Here is a 15,996-nt window from a genome sequence, read left to right on the forward strand (position 1 = left end):
GCCTGACAAAGCGTATCACCCAGGTACTACTGTGCCAAAGCACAGTACATCTATTTTTCTGCTTCCTCAAAGTGGCCTTCTAAATATCTACACCAGATCATATGAATCCTCTATTTCAAGTCCTTCTGTGTATTCCTTTGGCACTCATGATGAACTACACATTCCATAAGATGGCTGAAAAATCCCTATGTTTATTTACTGCGTGTTTCCAGTGCTGGGACAGAGCAAGGCATGTAGTCTGCATCTGATGAACTTTTGCTGAATTAATGAAAATCCTGTGTCATCTAGTCCCTGTTCATCTCTCCCCTTTGTTCATTTCCAGCCACTGTGGCCTTCTTACAGTGAGAACTGTACCAAGCTCCTGTTCTGCACAAGGCTACAACTTGAACCCCTTTTCTCTGTCTGGTTACATTCTACCTTCTTCCAGACAAAACATCATTCTCTCAGGTTTTCAGGGATGCTGTAATCACGTCCTTTGTATTGTTCTTTCTTATAGCACCAAATTCTTCAATTTCAGAGGATTACCAAATTTCTTTTTATTTTCTTATTTTTTTAAATGTTTGTTTATGTTTGAGAGAGAGAGATGCAGGCGAGTAGGGGAGGGGCAGGGAGAGAGGAAGACACAGAATCCGAAGCAGGATCCAGGCTCTGAGTTGTCAGCACAGAGCCTGACGTGGGGCTCGAACTCACAAACCACGAGATCATGACCTGAGCGAAAGTCGGATCCTTAGCTGACTGAGCCACCAAGGAGCCCCAAGAGGATCAAATTTCTAATTACATAATTACTTATTTGAATATTAGTTTATAATTTCTCCCATTAGGCTACACAATCAACTTCCATGGGGGCAGAGATTGTGCCTGCTTCAAAACTGTATATTCTGTAAGTAATACTGTCTATATATAGTGCATGCTCAATAAATATTGATTCAAAAAATTATTTCAGAGGAACCACTGGCATGCTAAAATTAAATTTTTATTTACTTATCCTAAATATGTAACACACGTAGACCGTTTTTTTTAAAAAGAGGAGACAGTGAAAAGCAAGTCCCCCAGTTTCTAGCCCCAGAAGTGACTTCTCCTATGATATATGTATCTATATATATGTATCTCCTTCCAGAGATAATCTGTGAGAATAAGCACATATTCATATCCACATTTATATCCAGTAAATGTTCTCTGAGGAATGAATTAGTAAATCACTTCTATTTTCACAAACCCATTATGAAAGTTTTTAGGGGGCACCTGGATGAGAGCTTTTCATTTTGTGCATAAAACTATATAAAATAAGCCTCACCTAGGCAACAAAGAAAAAAAATAATTTAGCCAGCTCAGAAAAACAAGAAAACCTTGTCATATTGATTCTTTTTGTCCTTGTTTATAGCTCTGGATTAGAAAATAAGCATGAATACAGAATGTCACCCAACACCTGTAAAGAAATGAGATTTTTAATGAGGTGACCAAAAAAGTTTTTCATTCCTCAAAAGAGAAAATGACATTTTTAGCATGTTCCCCCCCCCCCCCCCCCGTAGTAGAAACTTCCTGATGAAAGAGAAACCATTCGGGTTCTTAACTGAGGAACTGGAGGCACAGCCAGGAATGAGGTACGGCATCTCCACATAGCACTCCTGGGACTCACAGTCCAAGCTAGATCCTAGGATGTTGGCCACACACGGTTCTGGCTCAGCCAACAACAGATTAAAAACCACATACATCTCTGGTTTGCTCTGGATTCTCCAATCCTACCAGAGGAGCAATCATTGCCGGCCTCACATTCTGTTCTGCGGTCCTCACTGGCCTCTTTGTTCCGAGAAGGTCTGTTCTCAGCTGGTTCCCAATGCCTAGATACGTTTCCTAAAGCTGCTGTCACAAAATACCAACAGCTTGGTGGCTTCAACCAACCGAAACGCACTGTCCCATAGTTCTGGAGGTAAGAAGTCCAAAATCAAGGTGTCAGCAGGCCACGTGCCCTCCGAAGACTCTACGGAACGTTCTTTGTCCAGTTTTTGACGTCGCCAACAATCCTTGGCATCTCTTGCCATCCAGCTGGATCACTCCATCCTCTGCCTCCACTGTCACATGGCCTTTGCCCCACGGTCCCCCCCCCAGTGTCATTACATGGCCTTCCTGTAAGGATACCAGTCATTGGATTTAGGGCACACCTAATCTACTATGACTTCATTTTAACTTAATTATATCTGCAAAGACTGCATTTCCAAATATCATCACATTCTAAAGTTCCAGGTGAGCATGAATCTCTGGGGGACACTATACAACTCAACCTAGCACCCAAGGCTGATGACCTGTGACAGAGGGAGGTGGATGTCAGCGCCCAACTGAACGTCTCCGTAAACGCAAACATGGCGGCTCCCGCCGACTGCAGCTTCTTCCCAGCCCACAGAACCCAAGTTTCTTCACACGTGTCCCCCACGCACCTACAATTAACACCACCACATTCTCACACTGCTTATTTTTAGGTCGAGGATGACTTTTATCGCCTTTCACAAAAATCTTTTTCACTGCTGATCCTCGCAAGACAGCAACAACAAAGCTCCATCCTACACTGGAGTTTTCAATGGTTGAACAATCTTGGAGCTAAGACCTCGCCTCCAGGCAGGGCCTTCCCTGATGGAAACATTGGTCTCGCACTGCGTTGTGATTTAAGAAGTGGCTCTTTGTTAAGATCCCGGTTATACAAGTGAAAAACACACCACCCACACAAGCAGCGAGACTGTCCGCCTGGTGTGACGGGGATATTTTGGGTGGTGCTCTGGGGGAGTTATGAATGGGTTGGGCTGCGTTCCCTATTTTCAACTGTTAGCCGGTGGAAGCCGCTTTCCTCCTGGGGCAGGAACGAACCTGTTTGGCTAACGACACCTGTGCACAGAAAATACCACCTGCAGAGCCCGCTGGGCAGTGTAAACATCGAAAAGACGACACCTCCAGAGACAGATAAAGTTGGCCCACAGTGAATGTGGACACTGGGATGATTTCTGAGGTGGTGAAGCAGAATCCTTGACCCCAAGGAACTGTGTGCGTGGTCATTTGGATAATCAACAGCCTGTTCCGTTCTTACACGAGGGACCCAACGTGTTCTCTTAGGAGCGGTAAAGACCCATTTCCCTATTAGGCGCCTTTCCTGATAGCACCACCACATTCTTATCCAACCCCGTTTCCTCCATTCACCTCCAATTCCTGGCCCTGCAAACTTATTAGAGGTGTCGCCTGATTCTTCAGCAAGTCTCTAAGTATCCCAATAGGAGACACGACCTCACCATTTAGAAAATTAGTATAAACGCTCAGATAAAATAGTAACAAGATGTTTGCACTATCCTGTGTAAACAGCATTCATTCATCCACCGATATTCGAATGTCCAAAATGCTCTAGGAAATCTGCTAGGTACGAGGGCAACAGAGTGAATTAGGTGGGGTCTCTCCTCAGTCTCTGAGCTGCTACAAACAAAGTCACAGGTGGTCTGATCATGTCAGGCCAAAACTACTTGAAAAGAAAACCCAAGGAAGCTTGCCTCCTATTTCGGGAGGGAATGTTCCTTGGGTGGGTCACGTGAGAGAATCCCCTTTGGAGTAAAATAGTTCCTCGTGGAGTAGTATGTGAAGTGCTGCATTTCTGAACGAGATAAAAAAGGCCAGAGCTGTTCTCAGGAGTGAGGCTTTACCTGCTTTGGTCAATACATCACTTGGCCATCAGAGAGATGCTGTCACCTTACCAAGCACGGAGAAGAGAGAGAGTAGAAGCCAGAAGTCAGCATCTAGAGAAGCGGGATAATGCTTCACTAACCCTGCTGTCATCACATACTCACTCGAATGTGTTAATAAAATGAACACTTCAGGAAACCAAAAGCAGCAACTCCAATTTAAGAGATGATGTGAAGGGAAACTGTTGCCTTTTACAGAGACTACAGGAGTCTTGCTTGACAGAAGAGTGGTAATGTCAGATGGAGAAAAGGACGTCTGCTCTAGGAATCAGAAGAATCTTCTCCTACATCCTTCCTCCACCACTCACTAGCTTTGGGCCCTTGGGAAAGCTCTCTCGTTTCTCCGGGGTTAAATTTCCTAGGGAATGACAATGTCCGTACCAACATACTGTGCCCGAGACATGAAAGTCCCTCAGGAAATAAGTTCTATGGGTCCTATGAAATAAATTCAGGAGGAAACGAGGCAATGGCAAATTACCACATTCTATTATGTATGAAATGAGTATGAGGTGAGAAGCAATACCACAAAATATTTATATGTGGTACTAATAGAAACTTGACATTTCTAAAGACCACAGGGATCTCCTCGTCTCCTATTATTATTTATGGAAAGACGAATGACACGTAGCCACATACATGTGGATATATATATGTATATATACTTGTGTGTGTGTATATATGTATATATATGTATGTATATATATATATATACACACACACACACACATATACATACACAGAGAGAGAACATGCAATGACTTACACACATTACACTATATGTACACATATATAATCAAAAATATACATGAATGATTAATGCCTAATTTGAGGTCACAGAGGGTCCAGGGTAACAACAGAGACCAGAAGTACTTGGGATGCTGGTTCTTCTGTCTTTAAACGTCACATTCCAGACAAGTGTATTTTGGGGAACATCCACAGGTTCTTCTGAAATTGACTCACACTGGTCTCTAGAGCACATGGATTTAAATTTTTTTTTAATGTTTATTACGTTTTGAGAGAAAGAGAGACAGAGACAGAGACAGCATGAGTGGGGAGGGGCAGAGAGGGAGGGAGACACAGAATCCGAAGCAGGCTCCAGGCTCTGAGCTGTCAGCACAGAGCCTGATGCGGGGATTGAACTCATAAACCGCGTGAGCATTACTGAGCCATAGCCAGACGCTTAACCAACTGAGCCACCCCAGGTGCCCTTAGAGCACGTGGATTTTGCTTTGGGACCCTTCCTCTAGATGTCTTAACAGGTAAATTAAATGTAAAGTCGTAATAGGGGTATAAGGTCCTTCCGGTTCAAGCTGCTACAGGAGAAATCAATGGTTATTTGGAGACTTTAAATAACCAAGTATGAAACAGTTGGGTCATTGCAAGAGAAACCAATAATTCAGGTAAAAGTTTGAGTTTTTCCAGGGTTGAATAAAGCCTCACCTATAGTATTCAGAGGTTATTTTTCTCTTGTGCAAATTTGAAAAAAATAAATAAAATGGACACAAACCATGCAACAGAAAAGCCTACAGGTATGCCTAAGAATGTCCCTTTCTTTCTTCCTTAGTATTAGCTTTGTATTATCCAAATGGCCGTTATATTGAATTCAATTAAACAAACATTTATGGAGCTCTTAACGTGTACCAGGCATCAGTCTAAGTGCCGGGGACATAATGGAATGGAATAATCAGGTGACTTTTTTGGTGGAGGGCTAAACAGTAAATATGTTTGGCTTTTGGGTCATACTCTGTCATAAGTAGCCGGCTCTGCTGTAGTGGCACCAAAGTGGCCTCATGGAGACTCTATTCTAAGGATGACACAACCAACATTCTGGGGTTAGAGACAGGCAACAAACAAAATAAGTGCAATTTATTTTTTTTTAATTTTTTAAGTTTATTTTCAGAAAGAGTGCGGGGGTGTGCAAGCAGGGGAGGGGCAGAGAGAGAGGGAGAGAATGTCAAGCAGGCTCTGAGCTGTCAGCACAGAGCCCAACGTTGGGTTCGATCCAACGAACCACGAGATCATGACCTGAGCCAAAATCAAGAGTCAGCTGCGTAAGCGACTGAGCCACCCAGGCGCCCCCGAATAAACTGCAATTTAAAACAGGGTGATCAAGGTAGGCCTTATTGAGAAAGTGACTTCGTAACAAAGATTTGAAGTTGGTGAGAGAGTTATATTTGGGAGAACATTTTAGGAAAAGGACTGAAGGCACCAAAGCACTCACATGGGAAGAACCTGGAGGCCAGTGAGGCTGGAATAAAAGCATGTGAGAAAAGAAGAGGAAAGGCAGATAGATCACGTGAGGTCTTGCAAACCATGTAACTGGAAGACACCGATGGAAGATTCTGAGACGTGTGCTCTGATGTCTGTGTTAAAAGGATCACTGCTGACCAGAGATTGTAAGAGAGCAAGAGCGGAAACAGGACGATATTCTGGAAGATATTCTAATAATCCAGGTGAGAAGTCAGAGTGCCTGGACCAGGGTGGAAGAAATGGTATGAAGTCTGCAGTCCTGGTTGTATTTTGAGGGAAGAGCCCAAAAGAACTTCTGAAGGGTACATGTGGGATATTATGACTGTAGAGTTTTACTGGAAACTGCTAAAAACTTAACTTGCAATTGAATATAACACACACATTATTTAGCGCATCGTGGATAAGTAAAAGTAAAAACAGAGAAAGTTAGGGTCAACTTCTGTTCTGTATTTCTAGCAATTAACACTGACACAATGACTGAGAAAACCCAATTCCTTTTAGATTCAAAAAACTTTCATTCTGTATCTACTCCAAATTATCACCATGAGGATTCACCTATGTTAAGTGGTTTCTAAGCAGTTCCTACCCGACAGAGTAAATCTGATGTGACTCTAGGCCAGTTGCTTGATCCTACAGACAATATATCCCAATACGAGTTCCAGCAATTATAAGTGTGGCATCATGCTTAGTGAAAAAGTAGTTCTGTGTCAAATGTTCCTGAATACTTTAGCTCCTTCTCAGAGACTCAAAACACACAGTAAGATGGGAAAGACTCTGTAACCCTGCAGGAAAAAGAGTTTCTTTACCCACAAATCTGTTTAACCCTAACCTTTTTCTCTTGCTTCCACCTTTTCTACTTGCTCCTATCCTGACTGGGAAAAAAAAAATTCCATGGACTCAAGATAAATAGAAGATTTAACTTCTAGCCGAGAAAGAGAAACACTTCTCTTCTAGATCTAAGAAGCATTATACAACTTATTCCCAAATAATCTTGTCCTGCTTATTTCACAAAGTAGTTGCAAATGCAACTACGTACACAGAAGTATTCTGCACACTGTCTAAGGTATCTAGCACATGGGCAAAGTAAGTGTTTTACATAAAGAAGAGAAGTCCAAGGAAAGACGCTTCAAACCAGGAACAAACAAAAATAGTCTGGGTTCCCACACAGGCTTAGAACACTGGAATAAAGGCAACCTTGAGACCGCAAAGCATTCCCAGTGACAAATACTCTCATCATTTTGCTGAAAAGGTCAGGTTATTTTTGTTAAAAAGCTACTCTTTGGAGAGAGTGACATTACCAAGATGGCAACATAGACTGTCCCTGACACTGTTCCCCTTCACAAGAACAACAAATGTTCCTGTAAGAGACACCACTGAGAAAACCCTAGAGCAGACAAAATTGACTTTAAACCAAAAACAGTAAAAGAAGAAAAGTTCATCATAAAATTATAAAGGGGTCAATCCATCACAAAGATTTAACAAACGTAAGCGTTTATGCACTCAAGAACGGAGCACCTAAATATATAAAGCAAAAGCTAACAGAGCTAAAAGGAAAAAGAAACAGCAATACAATAATATTTGGGGGTTTTAATACTACACTCTTTAATGGTGGATAGATAACCTAGACAGCATCAATAAGGTAACAGCACATATGAACACTACTATAAACCAAATGGACCTAACAGACATATATAGAACATTTTATCAGTCAACAACAGAGTACACATAATTACCAAGTGCACATGGAACATTTTCTAGGGGGGAACATGTGTTAGGCAACCAAAACAGTCTTAAGTCTAGCAAATACAAGAAAACTAAAATCGTGTCAACTATCTTCTCTGACCATAATGGTATAAAACTAGAAATAACAGGAGGAAAACTAGAAAACTCATACATAAATGGAAATTAAACAACACTCTCCTGAACGACTGATGGGTCAAAGGGGAAATAAGTTATTATTAGACAAATGAAAATGGAAACAACATACCAACATTTATGAGATACAGCAAAAACAGATCCAAGAGGAAAGTACATAACAATAAATACCCATCTTGAAAAAAATCTCAAAGAAAGCACCCAACTCTATACCTCAGGGAACCAGAAAAACAAGAACTGAGCCCAAATTTAGCAGAAGGAAGTAAATAATAAATATCAGAGCAGAAATAAATGAAACGTAGAGCAGGAGTGCAATTGAAACGATTGACAAACTTACAGTTAAAAAACAAACCAGAGTTGATGCTGTGAAAAGATAAGTTTGGCAAACCGTTAGCTAGACCAAGGAAAAAAACAAAGGACCCAAATCAGCAAAATTGTAAATGAAAGAGGCATTACAACTGATACCACAGAAATACAAAGGGTCATAAGGAATTACTATGAACTATATGCCAACCAATTAGACAACTTAGAAGAAATGGAAAAATTCTCAGAAAAATGCAACCTACCAAGACTGAATCAGGAAGAAATAGAAAATCTAAACAGGCCAATTACTAGCAAGGAGATTGAATCAATAATCAAAAATTTCCCAAAGAGAAGTCCAATACCATACTGCTTTGCTGATGAATTTTACCAAACACTTAAACAAGAATTAACATCAAGCCTTCTTAAACTCTTCCAAAAACTCAGAGAGGAGTGAGCACTCTTGAACTCATTTTATTAGGCCAGCATTACCCTGAATGATAACAAAGCCAGAAGGGATAGTACGAGAAAACGACAAGTCAATATTTCTAATGAATATGGATAAAAAAATTCTCAATAAAATACTAGCAAACTAAATTCAATAGCACATTAAAAGGTTAATTGATCATGATCAACTGAGATTTTAGTATATGTGCTGCCGAAGCAAGCACAATGATCAACTGAGATTTATCCTTGGGATGCAAGGATGGTTCAGTATACACAAATCAATAAATATGATAAATCATGTTAATACAACAGGAGAGAAAAACATATAATTGTCTCAAAAGACACAGAAATAACTTTTGACAAGATTCAACATCCATTCATGATAAAAAAAAAAACACTAAACAAATTAGGTATTAGGTATAGAAAGAACATGCTAACAGAATAAAGGGCATATTTTCATGAAAAGCCTACAGGAAGTCCTAGCCAGGGCAATCAGGCAAAATAAATAAAAGACATCCATACTGAAAAGGAAGAAGTAAAACTGACTTTCTTTGTAGATGACATGATTTTATATATACAAACTCATGAAGACTCAACCAAAACACTGTTAGACCTTATCAATAAATTCAGTAAGGTTGCAGTATATGAAATTAACACACAAAATCAGTAGTATTTCTATACACTAACAACACATTTTCTGAAAAAAAATGAAGAAATCGATCCCATTTATAATAGCATCAAAAACAATAAAATACTTAGGAATAAATTTAACTAAGGAGATGAAAATTTTCTACTCTAAAAACTGCAAAACAGTGAAGAAAGAAATCAAAGAAGACACAAATAAATGTAAAGGTATCCCATGTTCATGGACTGAAAGAATTTTTATTGTTAAAATGTCCATACCACCTAGAGCCATCTATATAGATTCAATGTAATCCCCATCAGGATTCCAATGGCATTTTTTACAAAGGTAGAAAAAACAACTGTAAAATATATATAGAATCAGAAAAGACCCCAATAGCCAAAACAATCCTGAGAAAGAACAAAGTGGGAGGCATCACACATCCCGATTTCAAGCTGTATTATAAAGCTACAGTAATTACATAAAACTATAGTAATCAAAACAGTATGGTACTGATATAAAAATAGATACATTGATCAATGGAAAAGAATCAACAGCCCAGAAATAAACCCATGCATGTACGGTTAATGGATATTTGATAAGGGAGCCAAGAACACCCAGTAGAGAAGAGATGTTGTCTTCAGTAAATGGTGCTGGGAAATTGGATATCCACATGTTAAAGAATAAAACTAGACCCCTGACATTAGTCAAAAAGGATTAAAGACTTAAATGTAAGACAAGAAACTCCTAGAAGGAAACATAGGAAAAAGGCTTCTTGACATGGGCAAAGATTTTTTGGATGGGACACCCCAAGTACAAGTGACAAAATTAAAAATACACGAGTGTAACTACATCAAACCAAAACACTTCTGCACAGCATAAACAACAATCAACAAAATGAAAAGACAACAACATACAGAATGGGAAAAAAATATTGGCAAACTATATATCTGCTAAGAGGTTAATATCCAAAATATATGAAGAACTTATACAACTCAAAAGCAAAAAAATCAAATAGTCCAATTAAAAAATGGGTTCTTCTATTCAAGAGCTTGAATAGACAATTTTCCAAAGAAGATATACAAATGGCCAACAGATGAAAAGGTGCTCAACATCACTAACCACTAACCAGAGAAACACAAATTGCAATCACAGTTAGATGACATCTCACACTTGTTAAGAATGGATATCACTGAAAAAGGTAGGAGATAACAAACACTGGCCGGATGTGGAGAAAAGGGAAGCCTCATGCACTGCTGGTGGGAATGTAAGTTGGTGCAGCTACTATGGAAGACAGTATGGAGGTTCCTGAAAAAAATTAAAAATAGAACTACTATATATTCATCAATTCTGCTTCTGCGAATATATCCAAAGAAAAAGAAAACACTATGTTGAAGAGACATCTACATCCCCTTGTTCACAGCAGCACTATTTTTACAGTGGCCAAGGCAGGGAAGCAAGCTAAGTGTCCAGTGATAGACAAATGAATAGAGAAGACGTGGGGTATATACACAACAGAATATTGTTCAGCCATAAAAAAAGAAAATCCTGCAATTTGCAACATGGATGGACCCCGAGGGTGAAATCAGAGAAATATAAACGCTGTGTGATCTCATTTATTTGTGAAATCTAAAAAACGAAAACAAACCAAACCATAGAAAAAGAGGTCATTTGAGGTTACCGTGGGATGGGAAATTGGATGAGAATACTCAAAAGGTACAAACTTCCAGCTATATGATCACCGAAGTCCTGGGGATGTAATGTACAACAGAAGGACTTCAGTTAACATTGCTGTATGGTCTATTTGAAAGTTAAGAGAGTGAGTCTTGAACACTCATCACAAGGAGAAAACTTTTTTTTTTAATCGATATGAAATGATGGACGTTAAATTATGGTGGTAATCATTTCACAATACGTGCTAGTCAAATCATGACGTTGTGCACTTTAAACTTACACAGTGCTGCATATCGATTATATCTAAATAAAACTGGGTAATAAAAACTACCTTGTAAGCTGTGGATAAAATGTTAATTAGGGTATCAAGTAACCAAAAAGAGTGTGTGGAAAAACATGTGAAAACCCACGTTAGTGACAAGGAAAAAAAAAAACACCCTGAGATTTTATACTATGCTTGAATTCAAATATATGTTATTTTCTGGACTGCTTAAGATATGCATTTCATCTTGGAAACAAATATTTAATATTTTTTGATTACAAAAGTATACATTATCACTATCGAAAATTAAAGTACAGAGTATTTAAAATTAAAAAAAAATAATAGATGATGGGGACTAAAGAGTACAGTTAACATGATGAGCACCGAGCAACGTATACAATTGTTGGGTCACTCACCTGAAACATAACACTGTATGTTAACTGTACTGGAATTAAAATTAAAAAACTGAATAAAAATAAAAAAATTTAAAAACAGTTATTTTGAGAGAGTGCATATGAGAGTGAAGAGGGGAGGGGTGGAGAGAGACAGGGAGAGGGAGAATCCCAAGCAGGCTCTGAACTGTCAGCACAGAGCCCCAGTGTGGGGGTTGATCCCATGAACAGTGAGATCATGACCTGAGCTGAAATCAAGAGTTGGATGCTTAGCTGACTGAGCCACCCAGGTACCCCAAAATACAAAAATGTTTAAAAATAAAATGAAAAAACAATCTTAACCCACCACAGATAATTGATCAACCATAAAATCCTGGTCCATTTCCATTTAATTTTTCTACATGTACGTATTACAAGCACAATTTCCTTTTTATACAACGAGGACCATATATATAATTTTTTAATTTTACTTTTTTACTGAACTGGATAGGACATCTCCCTTTGCCCTTAGATATTGTTCCGTAAGTTTAATGTCTTCAGAAAAGTTTGTCATGTGGATACATGGGGGGTGGGGGTAGGTATTCTTCCAAGAGGGGTGGGGCAATGGCTTTACCCCTCATGTCCACTGTGTAAAGAGTTGAAAGGGCAATTTTCAAACACAGCTCTCTGCGCACATCTCTGACAGGGTCCTCAGGATAAATTGCCGGAAATAAAAATTCTGGGTCCGAGCACACAATTTTGAGGTTTTGCTACATGCTATCAAAATGCTAGCACCTTCCTGGAGAGAAATTTATATTCCCAACAGCAGGTGCCTAAGAACGTTTAGCTCATGTTACTCCCCACCACTAACTACGGCCTTGAAAAAATATTTGCACATTTCTCATTGTTACACATTTTTATTTTTGGTTTGATTTGTATTTTTTTGATTACCAGTGAGCTTGGACGTTTTTTTCATGTTCCTTAGAGAGATTTCCTCTCTGTGAATTTATGTGTACTGCCTACATTTCTATTGAGAGTGTTCATCTTTTAAAGAAATTATTCGTAAGAGTATATTGTGATATTTTTACTAATGCCTTGTTGCCACTTCACTTTTAGACAAAAGTCTTTCCAATCCACAACACAGGCATTGTCTTTCCTCCAGCATTATCAGCTAAAAAATCAATTTAAACAATTCAGGCCGCGGCAAAGATTGCACCTAGAAAACTTCAGTCAGTCTTAACCCCGAACAGGTGAGGACACCTGGGGATTCCTTAGCCCACAGGAATGTTCTATCAAGACCTTTTCCAGAAACAGTGCCTGTGATCCATGGTCTTTCTGATTTAAAAGCCACGGCCAACTCCTAAGTAATTCAGGATTCGTTGTTGCCGTGTTTTGATTCTGGCTTTTCCTACTTCCTGGCAGTCCTGGTCTTGGGGGTTCTGCTGTGAAAGTGAAGGGAGGGGATACAGAGGTAGAGACGCCCCGATCTGACAGCGTTATGCCTTCACACTCCTTTTGTTCCAAGGCACTGGTGTTGGCAGGCCTCTTTAGCACAAGGGTCCTGTGCCTGGGTTTATTTTCACTTACATCCACATGACTGTTGGTAAGAACACAGCTGCCTATCACAGATGCTAAACAATCGGTTGTTTAATGACCCTGCTGCTGCGGTTTCTACCCCACAAGTGGGGTGGGGGGAGCGCGTGCCCGTTTACACAACCTCACTGGCACCATCGAAGCCACGCAGAAGAATGCTCTGATGTGAGATTTTCTGCAGTGATGAGAAACATACTTGAGTTTTTCTCCCTCCGTTTCACAACTTTTGTCTACCAGCCACTGGCAGAAGTCACCATTTCTTCAGCTAAGAAATGCTGCTTTCCAAAATCCTTTGGCAGAGTCTCCCAGAGATTTGTTTTTCTGCTCCTTCCTAATTTAGAAACAGTCTTCAAAGGAAACACACACACACATACACACACACACACACACACACACACCCCAACTAACCAACCTAACAAATCCATGTGAGAAGACACCAACTCTGATGTAATTTTGTATTTCTTTCCCACAAAGTTTCAGAGTTTATCATCTACAACCAATACAATCTGGACGGCACAGTTTGAAGGGAGAAGGTAAACAAAAATGTGTATACCCCCAGAGCATTCTCTATTGAAGGAGCACCATGTGATACAAATTCAAGATTTTATTAAAAATTACTTGTAAGTTAACACAATACCTTGATGGTTAAGGAAAGCTTTTCACAAAGCAAAATAATGAGTTCTGTGAATAAACAGAAGAGCGAACAGTGTTAGTGGTGACATTTAAGTGATCGCATGATTTTTTAATTATTCTTTTGAGAACACGCACCTTAGTGAACATCTATTCAAGGAGCTGAGGTCTGTGCCTCCTCTGGAATTTGCAGTTGAATTAGAGCTTTGTTTCCTGCCTTTGGCAGTGGTAAGGAAACAAATGGAAATGATTTTGGGAACTTATAAAAATCTACCACCTACCAAAAGCATGTTAAGAGGTGAAGTGCTAAGTGCTAGAAGGAGAGAGTGGAAAAGCGACACACACACTGTATTTATTGGTGGCATACAGTAACAGGGAACAGAAGTAATAACAAGGAAGAGGAGTAACGAGAAGTCCAGCCCATGCCAACCCTTTATTTGTTCTTGGCTGTCAGGGGTTTGCGGCTGATCTTTTTCGATTTGTCATTATTTTTCTTCGGCGGTTCTGGGTTCGCCTGCATGTGTCTGCCGTAGAGGCTGAAAAGAGAGAGGAAGAAACGTGAGATACACCTTGCTAACACAGGAAAAGCTTTTACTGGTAGGGCTTTGGAGAACAGATTATTATTATCCAGGAATATTCAGGAAGCCAGAGAAGACTAAAAGACGCCTTCTGCTGTCTCCGGCTCATACCTTTTATTTAGGAATTTGAAATTCTCTTCCACACGCGTGCACACACGCGCAGTGCATGATGAGGTCAATTCTGGACAAGTGTCCCGGAATTTCACGTTCACTGGGCAGAGTGTGACAACACCGAAGGCAGAAGAGATCTGGGGCTGTGAGAACCGGTAATGCTCAGCCCAGCTGTTCCGGAATGAAGCTCTAACGGCTGTGAGCGTTTAAGTCGACAACGACAAAAACTGGGTCGAACTGAAGAGACAGAGTGTCCATTTAGTGAAAAGTGAGCATCACGCCTGGCCGGAAAGCCCAGGGGCTGGATAATGTGACAGAGAGCAATGGTGTCCGAGCCTGCTCAGGCTGCTCACACGTGATTGATGGCAGTGGGACGGCGACCACACATCAATGCCGCGTTAATAAGTACCGTTGATTAAATGTTGACAAAGTACCCGACAATTACAGCGGGTGGCATTCATCCCAGAGCGACGCTAGCCTGTGGCGGCGAGGATTGGACCAAACGGCAGATAATAATTAATCGATAATTTATGAGTGCTTCTGATTAAACAAAATTAAAAGCCACCCTAAAATAAATACGGCTCAATCTTGACCCCCCTTATTTTTTAAAAATTTTTTTTTTTTCAACGTTTATTTATTTTTGGGACAGAGAGAGACAGAGCACGAACGGGGGAGGGGCAGAGAGAGAGGGAGACACAGAATCGGAAACAGGCTCCAGGCTCCGAGCCATCAGCCCAGAGCCCGACGCGGGGCTCGAACTCCCGGACCGCGAGATCGTGACCTGGCTGAAGTCGGACGCCCAACCGACTGCGCCACCCAGGCGCCCCATTAACCCCCCTTATTGATATAATTGTGTCCGAGAGAGAGCCTGGCGTGTGTCTCAGTTCCTCCGGGGAAAGGCAATACCTGATCTGCCTGTTGTGATGGTCTTGTGCCAACTGAATGGGACGGGATGACACAAGGGCTGACCTCCCGGCACAAGGTGTCCCTCGTTCTAAAGTCCACTCAAGGCATCGACACCTCTCTTGATGCTTGCACCCTGCCAGGCAAACTGGTGGCATCTACCAATGCTCTTGAGGACGTGGACAGTGTGGCTGGCAGGCCAAGGGATGGGCCTAGCACACAGAGCTGGCCAACTAATGGAGCAGTTAGGGCGGGTTGACAGGTGATAGTGTGGTCTATCTTCTCCAGAGGCTTCCGAACGTCTCCCTAGAAGTGCTCCAAGCAGGTCCCACCGGCAGTGGCCATGAAAATAGGTCTCTGCTCCCAAGAGTTCAGAATGCAGGGTCTGGAGCTGGCAGCACGGACCTATGAGCAGCCAGGTCCTGGGAATGTTCTCCAGGTGAAGGGGGGGAGGGGGGGGGGGCGGGTGTTGTTAACCACATGCCTGACAGGTAACATTAGAAACTGCAAGCTCGCTTTCAACTTCTGTAGAAACGAGCTTTAAAGACCCTTGCTCCTCTCACGGAGAGGCCCAGTCCTGCTCAGCCTGAGAGCGTGTCCCTACAGGAGAAACACCTCCTTCCCCAGGACAGCTTGTCCTCCGGGAAAATGGATCTTTTTGAAATCC

The 15,996-nt window shown here is 41.0% G+C and overlaps 1 protein-coding gene across 3 annotated transcripts in view; it reads right to left on the reverse strand.

Annotated features, from left to right (window-relative positions):
* Positions 1 to 13,693: 13,693 nt before the first annotated feature.
* RSU1 (Ras suppressor protein 1) overlaps positions 13,694 to 15,996 on the reverse strand; it is a 202,719-nt gene continuing 200,416 nt past the window's right edge. For all 3 annotated transcript variants that reach the window (XM_047066516.1, XM_047066519.1, XM_047066515.1), the window contains one exon: positions 13,694 to 14,273. In XM_047066516.1, coding sequence (XP_046922472.1) covers positions 14,171 to 14,273 — 103 coding nt within the window. In that variant the 3' untranslated portion in view covers positions 13,694 to 14,170. The remainder of the gene's footprint in view (positions 14,274 to 15,996) is intronic.

The sequence above is a fragment of the Lynx rufus genome, unplaced genomic scaffold (assembly GCF_022079265.1).
Source record: "Lynx rufus isolate CCGP_SWC_20201006 ecotype Redwood Valley unplaced genomic scaffold, mLynRuf1.p SCAF_7, whole genome shotgun sequence".
In the NCBI taxonomy this organism is placed as follows: domain Eukaryota; kingdom Metazoa; phylum Chordata; class Mammalia; order Carnivora; family Felidae; genus Lynx; species Lynx rufus.